At 32.5% G+C, this 17,701-nt stretch overlaps 1 protein-coding gene across 1 annotated transcript in view; it reads left to right on the top strand.

Moving 5' to 3' along the window:
• LOC105208478 (uncharacterized) overlaps nucleotides 1-17,701 on the top strand; it is a 105,880-nt gene that overhangs the window by 57,060 nt on the left and 31,119 nt on the right. Inside the window, exons 4-5 of the mRNA XM_011178348.3 lie at nucleotides 8,346-8,577; nucleotides 9,147-9,294. Coding sequence (XP_011176650.2) covers nucleotides 8,346-8,577; nucleotides 9,147-9,294 — 380 coding nt within the window. The remainder of the gene's footprint in view (nucleotides 1-8,345; nucleotides 8,578-9,146; nucleotides 9,295-17,701) is intronic.

Raw genomic sequence — 17,701 nt, 5'->3', positions numbered from 1 at the left:
TAATACTCTTTTCTTCAGTGTAACAAAAACATGGTAATTAATAGCGCTACACAATGCTGTACCGCAAGAATTAGAAAACAGCTAGAATGTAGTAAGAATATGCGAGTGGAAAGCATAATTCAAAGATCTTTTTTTGTTTTGATGAAGCTTGACCAGATTTCTGCAAGAAACAATAAGCAATATGGTTAAGAAAAAATATTTCATATTAAAAAATAACATTCTTCTGCTTTTAATTTATTAACTCGCAGTACAAACAAACACACTTTCACTATTTGTTAGTGGCCTTCTGTTTCTTAGCTGTCTACAGCCACTTTGATATACCTGCAATTAAAATGAAAAAAAAAAAAAAATATTACAAATCGCCTTGCAACAAAGGCAATAAAATAAGTTAATGTGCAGAAATGCTACAGATATTTACAAAAACAAATCGCCGCAAGGCACTCAGAATTGCCCATAAAAGCGAAGAGCCAAGCGACCACCAATAGGCGCCGCAGCAGCTACTTTAGCTTTACGCTGGGCAAATGCAGTTCAGGTATTATAAAATTGTACTATAAACTGCATTTTGCCTCAATAGTGCTCTGTGTGCAAGCAACAGATGCCCAGGGCGTTCAGCAGACCCGCTGCTGTTCCACGTCGCTTATTTACTTCGCTGCGCTGTGCTGTCTTTGGCTTTCTTCATCTTTAATATTTTCTCTCCAATATTTCATACATACATACATACATATATTAATGACTCTTTAGGCGGTTGCCTTTGTAGTCTTTAGCAATTACACGTGGTTTTCTTTGCTTCGATTTGTGTACAAGACGCGTATTTCTTCATTATTTCGTAAGCGTTTTGATAGCATGCCGTTTTGATTTTTCTTTATGCTTCCGTATCGTAAGCAATTCAAGTGCATCTGGTCAAGTTGTTGTTGACATACGAATTGTTGGGTGTTAATGAGGCATGTAGTGTGGTCGGAGTGCATTTGAATATGTAAGGGGTGTTAGAGGAAGGAAATATTATGGAAAATTTAAAATTTTTAATATTATATATTGACATATTTGCTGTGGGGTTATATTTGAAAATCTTAAACCTATTTTCTAATTAATTTTTTTAATATTTATATATTTATAGAAAAAAAAGATTTATAATTTTTTTATTTTTATTTTTATTATTTTTTTAATAAGACATTTTTTTAATATTAATATTTGAAAATATTTATTTTTCCTTTTGTAAAAAATAAATTATATTTTTCAGTGAAAGCGTTAAACATGTTTTAATATACACTCATTTTTTATTACATTTGGTTTCCAAGAAATTGCTTCCCAAAACCCTTAAGCATCAAAAACTACGTTTTTCTCATAATTTGCAGCATAATGAAGCAATTATAAATAAATTAAGCTAGACATTAACATTTTCAAAATCCGATTTCAATCTTTATTCTTTGCATTTGCTTTGTAAATCGCTGGTAAAGCGCTCTTTTTGTGTGTAAATGAAATGCATAATTATGTATTGATATATGCAAACAAATAAATTGATTAAATAATAATTATGTATGGTTGATGTAATAACAAAATAAGACGAAAAAATAATATTTTTTCTACTACTGCTTGTGGCTCTACGCGCTTCGACGCAACTGAGGCCAAGACAAGCGAATATAATAAACACACAAATTTTTAACACACACACACACATTTTGAAAAGCCAAATTTTATTTAAAATTCACATAGTTTTGTAATTACGTATGCACAATAGCACTTGTGTCTCTATAATTAAATGCTGATGAGCACCTAAGCTGGCGCGCATTTGAGTATAATAGTTTTTTAATTTACGCCTCAAGACGTTGTGGTTTTATTATTTATTTGTTATTATTATGATTTGTGCTTTTTTGTTATTTTAATTACATATTTTGGCATAAAGTGTGTGTATAAAGCCGAAAAATTTCTTGATTGGTGTTGGCTAAATACTTAGATAATTGAGTCGTATTGTGTTTCGCTTGTGGTCACTGATTTTAATGATTTCATTATTTTCATTTCATTTTATTTTATTTTATTTTATTTTATTTTATTTTATTTTATTTTATTTTATTTCATTTTATTTTATTTTATTTTATTTTATTTTATTTTATTTTATTTTATTTTATTTTATTTTATTTTATTTTATTTTATTTTATTTTATTTTATTTTATTTTATTTTATTTTATTTTATTTTATTTTATGTTATTTTATTTTATTTATTTTATTTTATTATATTTTATTTTATTTTATTTTATGTTATTTTATTTTATTTATTTTATTTTATTATATTATATTTTATTTTATTTTATTTTATTTTAATTTATTTTATTTTATTTTATTTTATTTTATGTTATTTTATTTTATTTTATTATATTATATTTTATTTTATTTTATTTTATGTTATTTTATTTTATGTTATTTTATTTTATTTTATTTTATTTTATTTTATTTTATTTTTTTTATTTTATTTTATTTCATATTATTTTATTTTATTGTATATCTTCGCAAAAATAAACAACCTTTTAAAGCTTTCCCCTCAACACATTAAACTCTTTTAATTTTTCATGACTGTTATGGTAAATATAAACATTTTTATAACCAGCCGTTGTAAAAAAGAAACTTTTTCAATTAAGTTAAGCCATAAAAATCGAACTTTTTTACAACTCAGCAACTTAATCTGCATAAAATTGGCAAACAGCAGTCGAACAAATTTTGTTGTTTTTTTTTCTTTTACGAAACTTCAAATCAATAAAAGGTTAGGAAACAACAGCTTTTGAACTGGTAGACAGCATTAAACAAAAATATTGTTATTTGCTGCTGTTGTTGGTTGCTGCGGTTGAATGGCAGTGTATTTATTTTGTTTTATTTTTTATTATTATTATTATTTTTTAATTTTATAGCTATTCATTATTATGCTGCTTCACTAGCGACCACTTTGCATTATTGCAATTGCCTGCAACTGAATTTGATGATATGCTGTGTGGCATGCCACGGCTGGCAGTTGGATATTTTTATAGAAATATATGCTTTTATCTAAATATATGTTTACATATATATTTATTTGTGCATGCTAGCCATCATTGCTGTTGTTTTTATTGTATTCACCAACAGTAATTGCTAACTTTTGGTCCATCACTGCTGGCAAACAATCTTCACTTCGGCATTTTATTTGTTGCCTATGTGCATGAATATGCGCTTTTCACATAAAAATCACTAGAAATGCTAATAAATTGTGATAACACCTCGCCCCTCGCTGTCTGTTTACATACTTCATACATTTTAATTATTATTATTGCTCAAGTCAACAAACTGAAAAAATGCAGCTACTGTGTAGAGTTGTTTTTTATTTTATTTTTTGTTGTTTTTTCTGTATTTTTTTTTTGCTTTTCAACGAATGAATGTTGCCCTTTACTATTTCAACTTCAATTTCCACTTCAACTGTCACCAACTCCATGCCGTACAAATAATGTCACGACTTAATGTGGCCGCAACATTGACAATGACACAATTGATGTTGCTGCAACATGCTGAAACCGCAACAAAATCAAGTATGCGCTAGCTACTGCTAGTCGTATAATTTTCTTTATATAATTTTTTGTTGCAATTTATTTTTGTTGTTTTTACATTTCATTTTGTTTGCATTTTTTGTTTTTGTTGTTTTTTATTTTAATATTTCTTCTTATTTTTGTGGTATTTTTTCTGCTTCTCCTCTTTGTTGTCACTTCTTTATGCGCATTCAGACAGCGCTACCGTGCATCCTTTGCCTGCGCGCTCTTACTCTCATCCATCCCATCAACATTTCCAACTACTTGCATGCCACATCCGTCGTAATGCTGCTACTTGCTTCACTGATTTTACTCCATTTTTACGAGTATACGCCATGCCATTTGGCAGTGGCGCAAAATTTAATGTACTGTCAATGTGCAGCGTACACAAACTACTGTTGTTGTTGTTGTATTTGTTGCTTTTAAATATTTTAAGTATGCAGTAATTTGAAGTAGCCGTTGAGCACTACATACTATCATACTTATAGCACTCAACTTGACTACTACTCACTACCACTTTGCTCACATCGTCTGCTATGCGTTGTGCATCAACTAGTTCAGTTCAGTTCAGTTAATATGAAATACCAACAACATCAACTGTCATTAAGCTAATCTCGGGTAATTCGATAACAGCAGTCGGTATACGTTTTCCGACATTCATTTACGGGATACCTGCGGTGAAAAGCTTCTTCCTTTGCATAGTCTATGGCACGCCACTCTAACTCTTCTTCGCTTTTGTTTTTTGAAATCTGCTTTGTCTCCGACTTCGTCTTTTTTGCATTTTAATTTTTATGGCAGTAATATTGTAATGAACTTGCTAGTCTCCTTAGTCTGTCAGGTATCTCCATATGTTTTTCGGTTTCTACCACAGTAGTTTGGCTTTAGTGTCGTTTAACTCCGTCCAACCGCTAACGATTAGCCCAACTCCGGCCAGAGTCCACTCCACTTCCATTTATATTGTATTTACATATGTACAATAATGTTTGCACTTCACTTCCTTTACTGTTTGTAATAAACGCTATTTGCACTCGCTGCTAATTTCTTCGTTTGGCATTGAACGTCTTCGCTTTACAGTCGAGAAGCCTTATAAGGCAGCCGCGATAAGGTGGAGGATTTTTAAGTTTTGTAAATGAGGCTTTTAAGGCAGCGCATCTATTAGCTGAGTGTGCGGTAGACTCATCCTGAGAAAATGTTAATGGAGTTGAAAAACAAAGCAACAATTAGCTATGAAGAAAAATATGAGAAAAGTTCATAAGTGGATTTGTAAAATTATGAGCGGAAGTGCTCAAACTACCTCAAGAATTATGAGGGGAGTGTTTAAATGTATTAATTATTAAGCACTCTGACGTATTTTTTGCACATTTCGTTCATATTATTTTGCGTACAATACCAATTCTCATGTGGTTTATATTAAAATTAGCATATTACCAAGCGTGTCAATTGGCTTAGTGATATGAAACGCATAATAATATTTTAAACTATCATTTGAAGGCAAGTTTTATGTCGACAGCTGACAAAATGCTATTAATATAGTTAGAAAATTTATTGAGAAGGCTTAAAGTAAGAATATTGAAGATTTTTAAGAAATAATTCCAAGATTGATAGAGTAGGCTTTTTCTTTGAAGTTATTCAAAAATGAAAGCGTAGCTTTATTAGTAAGAAATAATTCGAAGATTGATGGCGCGTATTTATAACTAGTATGTTTGTATCACTCACGGAAATGGGATTACAAGTTCAAAAGTTGTGCGCCAAATGCAAATAGTCACTTCAGCTGTCATAAATTACTTTCAAAAAATTATTAATTCTTTGTAGCATAAAGACACCCACTTATTTCTTAAATAACATGACTCACTTCCGGTAAATCCTCGTACAAGAAAATGCTTTATTTCTATAAACTCTGTATAACCAAAAAAGTACCGGTATTTAGCTCCCTTCATACACTCGTATAAATATTTGTGGGCTTAAAAAGTAATTAGCAAATACCGCGTTCCCCTAGCTTGAATACTGACGAATAAGCAGATAAGTTGTCAATCAATACATTTCAAAGCGGCAGGAAGTTGACTGTTGAGCTCATTGATAAAATGTTGCATACTGGAATGTGTAATAAAATGATAAGTAATAGATATATGTATAAGCATTGGTAAATATTGATTTACTTGTCGATAAAGACGAAAATGTGGAATATACTAATTGCGATAAGAGGATTACTCGGCAATTAGGGTTGAATATACGTTGAATAATTTTTTAACTCAGGAGATAATTATTTATATTTTTTATAAAAAAAAAAACTGCAGGATTTTCGAAAGTCTATTGATATATTTATGGATTAATAATTAATAATTAATGAATTTATTAATATTTATTAATTTTGAAATTATAATATTAGAAATAAATTATCAAAAAGTTCAACGTATTATAACTCCAGTACTTTAGCTACTGATTAAGTACTTGTTGGTAACATATAAATTCAACGTGAAGATACTCGCTGCCACTGGCTAAACTACATTTACAAATTTCGCATAACAACTTCCATGCATGAAAAAGTAAATTTTTAACATCAATAAAATGCACACAGGTTAGCACTGAAAGGGTGGCCAGGAGCTGTGTGGTGGGTGTTTAGTTCGAAATAAGCATAAAAACCGCCAATCGACTTATAGGTAAATGCGTTGTAGCCACAAATGTTGGCAATTAAGCGTACACGCACATGGTGTTGCCGTATTTGTAACCCCACTGTGATTAAATACAAGCAGGCAGTAGTTAGAGGTTAACTAGTGGGGTGACCAGTTGTATTAAATATGTTTACAAAATTTTTTGGAAGATTTTAGTTTGGAATCATTACAGGGTAATGCTTTTGTAATGGTATTTGGATTGGTCATGGTTATAGTCATGTTGATTGGTAAAGGTGTTTTTAATAGTAATGGTATTGGTACTGGTATTGCTTATTGTAACGGGGAATGGTAATTATACAGTATTATAATGAAGAGGTGTTAGCACTATAGTTGCCAGTAATAATGCTACAAGTTATGATTATTTAATTTGATACATGTAATGGTTTTCATTGCTTGGCAATCATAAATATATTGGAACGACGCGTTAATAATGGTAATGAAAGTATTGATTTTAGTGTGAGTAATAGGTTTTAGTACTGAGTACTCGAGAAAAAACTGGTAATGGTGCTTGTAATGAAAATAGTATTGGTAATGCATTATATGTTTATAGTATATTCTAAATATCAGAGGTAATAAAGGAACATAATTGGTAATCATATAAGTACTGGTATTGGTAGTATGTAAAAGTAATGGTAATCGTATTGCTAATTTTGGCGTTAAGAGTAAATTTATTGTAATTATTGTAATGCAATTGTACAATATTCTGCGATTTTTATATGTAAAGGTAATCTATAATAACGGATAGTTATGAGAAAGCTCTGCTCATTATTTAAACATTGCTAACCACTCTTTGCTTGTCTACATCCGATCTCCACTGGCTTATTATGGCATTTACAATGTGCATGTTAATCTGCCATACCCTATCACCAGCTCAACTACTTTTCATTTAACGCTAATCCCGTGAACCACGCTGCGGTTTTTTTTTAGGATATCAATAACGCCATGCTGGAGCCAAACAACCGTGGCCGTAGCACATAATTTAAATTAATCCTTAATTACGTAGACAACATCCTGCTGCTACTTACTGGTCGCTTGTCTCACTGCCGATGTTGGCTTAACGAACTTATCAGAAAGATGGTGAGACTGCATAGGCCGGTAGAAGAGGCTACGGCTACAGATGCACACACACATACATCTGCATAAATGCGGAGAAGCGCTCCACCAATTTGCTGTGAATACCGCGTTAACCGCATTTAGTTAAGCCAAGCCACTTGAAATTGAAACATTCGCGAGTTCACATACTTGTTTGTGTTGTTTTTGTTGTTGTTGACGCATGCGTTTTACGCCCGAAAGCGCCAAATGCCAAACTCTGTGTGGTGCCGTCATTTAAACTCAATTAATTTATAGTATATGCGCGCATATACATATAGATATTCTTTATTATTGCCGCCGCTTTTAGGTTTACAGTAAGCAATCAACGACGACTACGCATAACTACAGCTGTCGCTGTCGGCGTTGTAAGTTGCACGTAGCGTGTATTAAAATGTCAGAACAATGTGCTGCATGCCACAAATTTTACGACGACAACAGCGAATTGCATGCATTCAATAACAAACGGTGTGTTGTTGTTGGGTCTTTGAGACTTCGATTATGATATTTTGCAACATTTAGTTAGTTGTTTTTGTTGTTGCAGCTATTATAGAGTAGCCGTTCATTACATGCTAACTACTAGCGCTGCTTCCTCTTACTACCATAGTCGCTAGCAGACTCCGCCATTGCAATCAACAATAAAAAATGCAATGGGCGGGCGTCCCGGCGGCAGTGGCGTCGATAGCGGTAGCTAGTCGCTTTGCAATTGCTACTGTGCGCATATTTTATAGCAGCGGCAACGGTAGCCAGCCAACAACGGATGCTTATCAATGGCCAACAATCAGCCGACAGCCAAAGCGTTGCCGCTACTCACAGGCAACCAAAGCAACAACAATGGAGGCTTTGAAGCAGATACCCACACAGTGTAGCTGCGGCGGTTTGTGCAAATTTTAATTAACGCACAGATTTTATTTCAACAACTTTTCCCGCCTTTTTTCTCTGCCTTTTTTCGGCATTATTTTGGCTTCCTTTAAATGCTTACATCTTTATTCCTTTTTCCACTTGAAGCGCTTAATTTATAAATGATCTCTCTTTTTTCTTTCAGACTGAAAACCGATAATAATGGTGGCGCTTGGTGTCCCAAACACATGGTCTCGAATGCGTTGAAAGATTACCTGCAGGTCGACTTGCTGTCGACGCATGTCATTACGGCGATACGTACGCAGGGTCGCTATGGCAAGGGTCAAGGTCAAGAGTATACGGAGGCTTATGTGCTGGAGTACTGGCGACCGGGTTTCACCAAATGGCAACGTTGGAAGAATACACAAGGAAAGGAGGTGAGTGTTGATTATTATACCTGATGGTAGATAGATTCAGAAGCTGTGTTCCCCTTTAAAAGAAATTTAATTTCATGAAAAATTAATATTTTAGCTCGTTAAAAATATCGTTGTATAATAAAGTCAGCCTAAACTTTGAAGAGTATTTTCCAAGGACTGAATGAATATTTAAGATGTAATTTTTAGTATACTCAATACAAGTTTACTTCAGAAAGACCATAGATTTAAAAAAATAAAATAAATTACACATTTTAACCCCTACAAAAGCTTTCACTATCTTGTAGCTTCGTGAAGCTTTCACTTTTACGAATCTCTTCATGCTACAGCTTTCCGAATAGCTTCATTTCCTTTTAGAAACTAGTTACATATTACACTATACTCGTTTAGATCTAGTATTTTTGACAAAATGTCCCGGACCGTTTGCTTATTAACGCTTCGATCTTTGATAAAGCATTCACTTTTAATAAGCACTTCATGTGTGAGCTTTCAATAAAGCTTCATTTCTATTTAACTTTTGGAACTTAACAGACACTTTAACATATTTTCTTTTCTTTCAATTTCTTCCATAGATCCTTTCCGGCAACATCAATACCTACAGTGAGGTGGAGAACTTGTTACAACCGATAATTTTTGCTTCGAAAATACGTATCTATCCATATGGCCAATACGATAGGACGGTGTGTCTACGTGCTGAAATTGTCGGTTGTCCATGGGAAGGTGAGTCAAATTTTAATGATTTTAAATTTGTTATATAAAATCTACTTTAAGATATAAATTTTAGTACCACAAACCTATAATAACTGTTTTACGAACTAGACCAACGCGACTTTCGACAAGATAAAAATCGGCATACTGATTCTGAAAGATAATACTTCTTTGGATTTTATAAAGAGATTATTAGTCGAATTCTAGTACCTCAGAATACAACATTTGAAAATCGGTGGAATTTGAAATGGTCAGAAATATAGCTGAACTTTTACATTGGTTCTTGTCTTAGGCTCTAATGATTTAGAAGCTGATTATTGGATATTTTGGGACCTAAACGGCTGACTGATTTATTTGCCGGCCATAATCCTTATATATCTCTCGATCCTCTACATATGAGATACCTTGATTTCGGATTTGTGTCAAAGTAAGATCTGAAGTAGAGGCTCAATGAACTATTTAATATTTTAATGCCTCAATTTCGGTTTTACCTTAAACAATTGTACCACACATTGTATTAGTAACCACCTCACTACGACCAATGCGCCAAAATGGCGCCAATAATGCGAACATTCGAGACATTAAACGCTATCAGAGCGCCTTTCGTGTACTTAATAAAATTGTAATTTAAGTCGTTAAGGGGCAGTAAAAGCAAACAGAGCACCAAAAAAATAAAAACAAAAGCAGCAAAAGTACTTGAGCCAACAAAGGCAAAGGTTAGGCTGATTGCCTTGTGCTGTAGAGCGGTGAGGGTGTCGACGATGGCAAGCAGTGCATATTTGCTGTGATCCACGTGTACGGGGCAGACATTCGTAGACGTGCAACGCACTCGAAAATCGCGTGCAGACAGTTAACGACGACGCCCAAACATGAATGTCTATACACCGCTGTAGTTGCTTTTGTTTTTTTTTGCCAACATATGTCAATTTCAACATTTATTTGTTTATTGTTGTTGTGGTTGGAGACCTTTTGTTGCTGCTGACTGCTAGCATACTAACGACGCCATCATGTGATTGTTGCATGCAATTTTTTTTGTGGAAAAAAGTATTGAAAAATAAAGCAATAACAATAACAAGTTCGTCTCAAGCAAGTGCCACAAAATATGACTGCAACACAAATTGCCGACAAACAATAGGCAGCTGTGCACTTGCTACCGAATAAAAAAGTGCATACTTGCGTGCTTTCTGCTGTCAAACGAGCGCAAATTTGCTAATGTCTAGCATGCTTTAGGGCGCAGTAACCTATGCATACGGTTTTGTGTGTATATATCTATGCTTATTTTGAAAAATGATTGCAATATAATGATTACACAGCGAAAAAGTGCGCAAAGTGAACAATTTCAGCGAAAACAACAACAGTAAAGGGTTGAGCAGTTACTACGGGAGTTTATGTAAAGACAAAATATGCACGAGAAAAAGCTCAACATTGGTGTAATAGTAGGCGTAACTCGTTTCCGCAGTGATGACACGGAAAAAGCATTTAACAAGCGGCATAAAATGTCTTTACATTTATGGGGTTGGGTTGGCAAGGTGTTCCATACCCATTTTAAGTATTCGCGCATAAAAGTATGCAACACAACATATGTCAACATTCGGCGGTAATGCGCGAATGAAGGGTAAAGCTTTGTAGTTTCGTCTTTTTTATTTTGTGTGTCGGCATTTGTTGTACTTTGTTTTTTTTTTTTAATTTTTTATAAGTACTCCAGTTTTTGGTGTGGTTGCCACCCTTACTTGTACTACTTTCATTTCTACATATAGATACTGATATACATATGTGAGCTTACATATTTTCAAACCTAAATATTCTTCATATGTACCTATATACATATGTATAAGCCTCTGTATTCCATCATTAAATATTTTCGCTTTTATTCTCATTGGAGTGGGTCAACTTACATTGAGTCCGGAAATTATATTTGGGTGTGCAACATTTCATATGCAAATTAATCAAGATAAAATGATTTTGTACTATTTCATAACCAACTCATATGCGCATAGGCATTTCTTCTTACCGCTCAGCTGAACAGTCATACAAATAATTTTCATATATATATATATATCAACTTTCTTTTGAATCTATATTACACTTGATATATACATTTCACGAATGAAAAATCATTATTTTGAATGTTGCTTTCATTACCAACAAATGTGAGCAGAGGAAGTGACGAGTTAAGTTTAACCATGGACAAAGACATAGAGAGGCCCTGTAGGAAATCAAGTAATTCTTAGGGGAAGGATGAGTTTTTGAACTAAATTCTGTGCCTCCTTTTATTATTTTTGGAGCCTTACAGTACTCTAATATAATAGAAAAATTTAAAATTTCTTCACAACAAGAATAACTATTTTTCCTTACAGGGATGGTATACACTTTACTACTGACTAAAATATCAATTTCTCTATTTTAAAGTATTTTTTAATAACTATTATGCTCTGAAAACTCAGTGGTATGCTTTGCATTTAAGTAAATTCAAGATTTCATTAACAGCTTTCACTACCTACGGGATCTGTATGCACTTTGATACGAATATACACTTTGATAATGAATATAATCCTCTACTCTGAAGTACATTTTTTTAATATCTAGCATGACTGCAGTCACACATTTTCCATATAATCTCCTACCCACCAATCAACACTCCAGCAAGGATTATTACATCGCACCCACACTCAATCCTCTTCAAATATAATTATCACATTCTACCCACCACAAAACCTTGTTGCATACCGCTAATATACTTCTAATGAAAATAACAACAAAAAATTCGTCCCCATTTAAGCTTATTTCCACTTAAGTCATTGTGGTTTTTCTTATGAATTTTTCATTTACTCACTCAAAAATTTACGAGTTATTTAGACGAATGTAAGTTTGTTGTTGCCAGAAGGGTTAAAATTGAGTGTATGCAAATTTTAGTATTCATTTGTCATAAAGTTAATTAAAGCGAGTAAAAATTCAGTGCTGCATTTGGTATTAAATGAGATTTTTTTATATTATGGGAGTCGAAATAGTAGCTGATGAGGTGGAAAAAATAAAATGTCAAATATGTGGAATTTGTGATTTTTTTGTTTAATTTTTTTTTTAATATATGTATTTAAAAATTTTTTTTATAAGAATTCAATATTTTTTCTCAATGGAATTTTAATGAATTCTTCAATTATTGAAATATATCAAAATCAGATTTGTCAATTTAAGCAATTAAGTTTATTACTTCAGAGATTTAAATTAAGGAACATTTTTTTCCCAGCTAAAGTCACAATTTAGCCCAAAAAATACCTCAATCAATCACGAAAAGTTATAGTAAGAATGCAGTATTTGGCAATACAATCAATTGAAAATGGGTGTCAAAGTTCAGCCGCAACCAAAAATATTTATTTCTACTTAATTTGCTATGCGATAGACACAATAAAGCTTGGGCGTTTATCACTTGTGCAATCAATTAACCTTTTCCCAGCTAAATGTCAGACAATTAAAATGAATAATCAAACTAATGGATAAGCGAAGGTGGAAAATATATGTAAATTTAATTTCAAAAATATTTTAATGTTATTGGAGTGAGGAATTCTAAATGGTAGAATAAGTCTGTCATAAGTCGAAATGATAATTTTAAAATTCCATTTTTGATTTTTGACGACGAAGAAAAAATATAATAAAAAATCCCAGAATTAATATCGTTATACATATCTAAATATAAGAACCATTGTCTTTCCGTTGAAGCCTTTTCCGATAACTTTTATTTCCCAGACTTCTTTCCTGGTTAAAATAAATCAAAAGTTATCGAACAAAAAATGCCAAAAAATATATTAATATCTCTCAAAATGCAATCATCAATAACAGGCACTTTCAGTGCACATTTTGAGCCACGTTTATGTAACTTAACTTAACAAAAACAATAACAAGCCAAGCTTGTGTTGCATGACAAATGAAATAGCAACAATAACAACATGCTACATTAACAACAGTTGTAAACAACATTAAAGCGACATAAAGTGCAGCTTAGCTGAACGCCACTAAGCAATGCGAAGATGTGTACAGAGATACATGCGTTTGGCCATAAGTAACCATGCATATATGGTTTTGTGTGAAACTACAGTGGCGAGCAGTAAAAGTGCATACTAACAAATAAAATTTTAGAAAAATTTGCAAAACTTTTTTGTAGTATGCGCCTAACAAAACCCAATATTCGATATATAAAAAATAAGATTTTGAAAAAAACTAAAATTATAAATTTTTTTCGAACCTCTAAAAAAATAAATATATTTTTTTATTTTAAAAATGTAAAATTGATTTTAAAAATAAAAATAAAAATTTTAATTTTTATTTTTAAAAAGCTTAATAAAATAATATTTTTTTTTAATTTCTCTGCCACTTTTCTTCACATCCGTGTATTTTTTGACTCCCTCCGTCAAGCACACACTGCAAGCGCTTGCATGCATTATTGCTGAGTGCCTGGCAACATTTAACGTTTGGCTTATCGCCACCAATGCGTCTTATGCGCTCCAGACGACTGTGATTATGATGATGTTTTACAATTTTGCTTGCTGTTATTATATTTGCTTATTTGTTTATTGACCATTGCGCTTGCCAGTCACACACAGTGAAGCGGCGCAGAGTTGAAGCGTGAAAAGGCTTTTAATATGTTAAAAGGTGGAGAAAAAATTAAAAAAAATTGAAAAAAAATGCGCACGCTTATCGCCGCATATAATTGTATGCATACAACAGCAACGACAATAAAATAATAACAACAACAACAAAAAGCAACGCCAGCTAGACAAAAATAATGTGTCCATTTGAGTTGGTCTGTGCGCTTGGGTGCGCCTTGCGCGGCCTCGTAGACAGCGCCAGCTTGAGCCACTTACCTTTACTTATAGTTTTTTATCATGCTTCCCTTTCCGCGCGCTTTGTGCGCCGCCCACTTTGCATAGCTTACTTAATTCTCACATTAATCTTTTTTCTCTCCGTTTTTCTTTCTTCTTTGCCTTTGGCGCACTTTTGCCCTCCACTCAAGCAAGATTTTCCTTGTCTTTTTGCGCTCGCTGCAGTTGCATGCCACAAGGCGCTCAAGTGGCTTTGCATGTTGACCTTAGCGTTATTTATTATGACCCTCAAAACATATTAGCTATTGCATTTCTGTGCTTTATTGCATATTTTTTGTGTTTGTAAAGATAATGTTTTCATAAACTGCCTGCATAAGCTTTCAGTGTGAGGTGTGTCAGCAAGATTTCTTTAGAATTTTAGCGTGCGTGTTTGGTTTATGGATTTTTAAAATTTTCGATGCCTCATTACTTTCTATAATTCTTCATTTTTTCACCTCCACATATGTCTTTATATAAGTGCAACCTCCTGCTCCAACAACCCACATTAATTATGGATTCACCCTTACCCTTGCCACTCAAGACACATGTTTCTCACACTTTCTCTTTAGTGTTCAATTTCTTTACACAATAACCCAAAATAATCATAATAATGCCACAAAACCCTCAAAGTCTTGCGCTCATCTGGAAGTTGCGTGTATTTCCATTTCAATTTTTCAGATAATTTATGATTGCAATTTGTTAACAATTAGTAATGCCTTAACGTGGTTGCATGTAATTACGCTAGTTGTTATTTCTGTTAATGCACTTTTCAAGAAAAGCCCTCTCTCTCCCCTATTTAAGTGTACTAAAATAAACACACACAACCGAGATAGTTTTGAACGCTGACATTTGAACGTAGATTTATGAGTTGTAATTAAATTCGTTTGATTTAATACAATACTTTTCCATTCTTGTGAGGTAGTGATGAATGCACACACACACCCACACAAATACCTGCTCAGAGAATAAGCCGCGTTTGCTCTGTAATGCATTTGGGCTTGGTAGTCATTATCATCATTATATTATTATTGATATTTGTTGATTTGAGCACTCTTTTTCATTCAATCAGCCTTTATTTTATCACAAAGTGCTAAATATAAAATAAAAAAAAATTTCCCTTATTAGGGATATTTTAAAATGAGCTTACAAATGAAAAATATGTGTTTGTATATATTATTTATTGAGCAAAAACAGTTAAACAATGTGAAAAGAAAATTACCCTTTATGGGAAATTTAATTATTTTTGGGTAATTTTAGTTCAATAAAAAAATATATCAGGATCAGAATTTTCGGAAATATCAAGTTTTTTGTTTGGAACGCTTACCATTTTTGGGGAAATTTAATTTTTTTGGGTAATTTTAGTAATTTGAGCACTATTTTTCATTCATTCTGACATAGTTTTATCACAAAGTGCTAAAAATACAAAAAAAAACAAATTTCCCTTATTAGAATGAGCTTACAAATGAAAAATATGTGTTTGTATACATTATTTATTGAGCAAACACAGTTAAACAATGAGAAAAGAAAATTACCCTTTATGGGAAATTTAATTATTTTTGGGTAATTTTAGTAATTCAAAAAATATATGGTTATCAGGATCAGAATTTAGGGAAATGACAAGGAACGCTTACACTTTTTGGGAAATTTATTAGGTCTACAACTTTGCTTCCGCCGTTTTCCAATAGATGTCTCTAGGATAGGATCAAGCACTGGTCGATTAAATAGATTTTTTTTTTTGGTAATTTTAGTAATTCAAAAAATGTATGATTAATCATGATCAGAATTTACGGAAATAGCAAGTCTTTTTTTATTTATAATTCCGGATTTTTCATTAATAAAAATATACATACAAATTCCTTTGTGTCTATGTTATTAAACAAAATAATTATCTCTTAAGGACTTTACGTTGCCAGGTGTTAAAACTACCTAAACCACACACATATTTTATCTCCCAAAATATTAATCCATTATAATAACTGCGAATATGCGCGCATACAAGCAATTAAATGAAAATTCCGTCTATATTTTAGTCACCTGTGTGTTAATTAAAAACGTAAATAATAGATATGACCAATGTGGCGGCTTAATGACATTATGACCTAATACATGTGCCATATTAACCGTACGCAATGTGAAATTATGTATTGAAAATGCAGCAAATATTTTCACGTTACACAAAAGCGAAAAACCTGTACAATAACAACAATCCATGAAAATTGGGAACTGCGTAATTATCCTAACGCACAAATATGCTCGCATGTATGCACACCTAATGAGCGCCATTTATAATATCCTGTGCCATAGGGGATAACATATGAGCGCATAATATTACACAGAACGCACAGTATTTATACGCACATTACTCCATATGTATGTATGTTGGCACATGCAATGTTGTATTTACACATAAATTATGTATTTGTTAGTTGGTAGCAAGCGAAAATTTCACTCAATTTCAATGAACGCCGGAAATTTTCGAAAATCCCAATACGTCGAAATGTAATCGCACACGTGTCCACGCGCCTAAAACATATCTACATTTTTAATCATGCATCATGCCATATATTCATGCGTGTTGAGTACACTGTGGGCTAAAATTACTAATCGCGCGCACAAAGGGACATTGTTATACTCAAAGCTTCATCAGAATTCTTATTAAATATGTTGTTGCTGTTGTTGTTGTGCATTTGTACTTTTTCTTTATCATTAATGTTATTGCATTGTATGGCTACACTGGTTGGTTCGTTGATATAAAATTTCATGTAATTACCAAAAATCACATAATTACGCTTAATGGTAGATGTATGCTGCTAGTCTGCGTGTTTTGAAATAAACCGAAAAGTTCAAAATAAAAAGTTCAAGTAAGTACTTATCATTATAAATTAACTACCGAACTCTGGTCATGTCATGACCAAGGACTCCCTTCTTTGCTCTTGAACTTTTAGTTGATACCATTAGGTCAAAGGTACTTTAACAAACTATCAAAATTACCTCTCTCTGGCTCAATTGTAACATATTTTCAGTACCGTTACTTATACAGGAACGTATAGATTTCCTTACTAGAAATATCCTTGTTAAAGAAAGGAGTCCGAACTAAATTTATAACTCGTTAAAAATATAATAGCGGTATTATCAAGTAAACTACCTCAAACTCGAGACCCAACTAAACACATTTGATTCATAAACAGTGGTACAGTACTACCTTTTACCAAAATCAAGGGAAATATAGAGCAATAGAAATATATTCAATATGATTTAGACTACAGATTTTATACTTTACAATGTGTTTCTTAAAGGTTGGTTGTTCATTCCTTTGGTATATAAATCGTAGAAAAAAATCACTAAACATACCTAAAATTACTTCAATATAAGTTAATGAGAGATGAGTTAATACTGAGATCTTTGAAATCAACGAGAGAGATCAATTCACCTATCGAATTATTGGTACTGTCATTAATAGTCTTTTCACACAGTAGCTAATTGATCAATTAACCGGCATCTGCTCGATTAATAGCTTTTTCACACAGAAGCTAATTGATCAATTAACCGCCCTCTGCTCGATTAAA

The sequence above is a fragment of the Zeugodacus cucurbitae genome, chromosome 3, assembly GCF_028554725.1.
Source record: "Zeugodacus cucurbitae isolate PBARC_wt_2022May chromosome 3, idZeuCucr1.2, whole genome shotgun sequence".
NCBI classification, from domain to species: Eukaryota; Metazoa; Arthropoda; class Insecta; order Diptera; family Tephritidae; genus Zeugodacus; species Zeugodacus cucurbitae.
The sequence above is the reverse complement of the archived record's forward strand: the minus strand, read 5'-3'. Positions and strand labels throughout refer to the sequence as shown.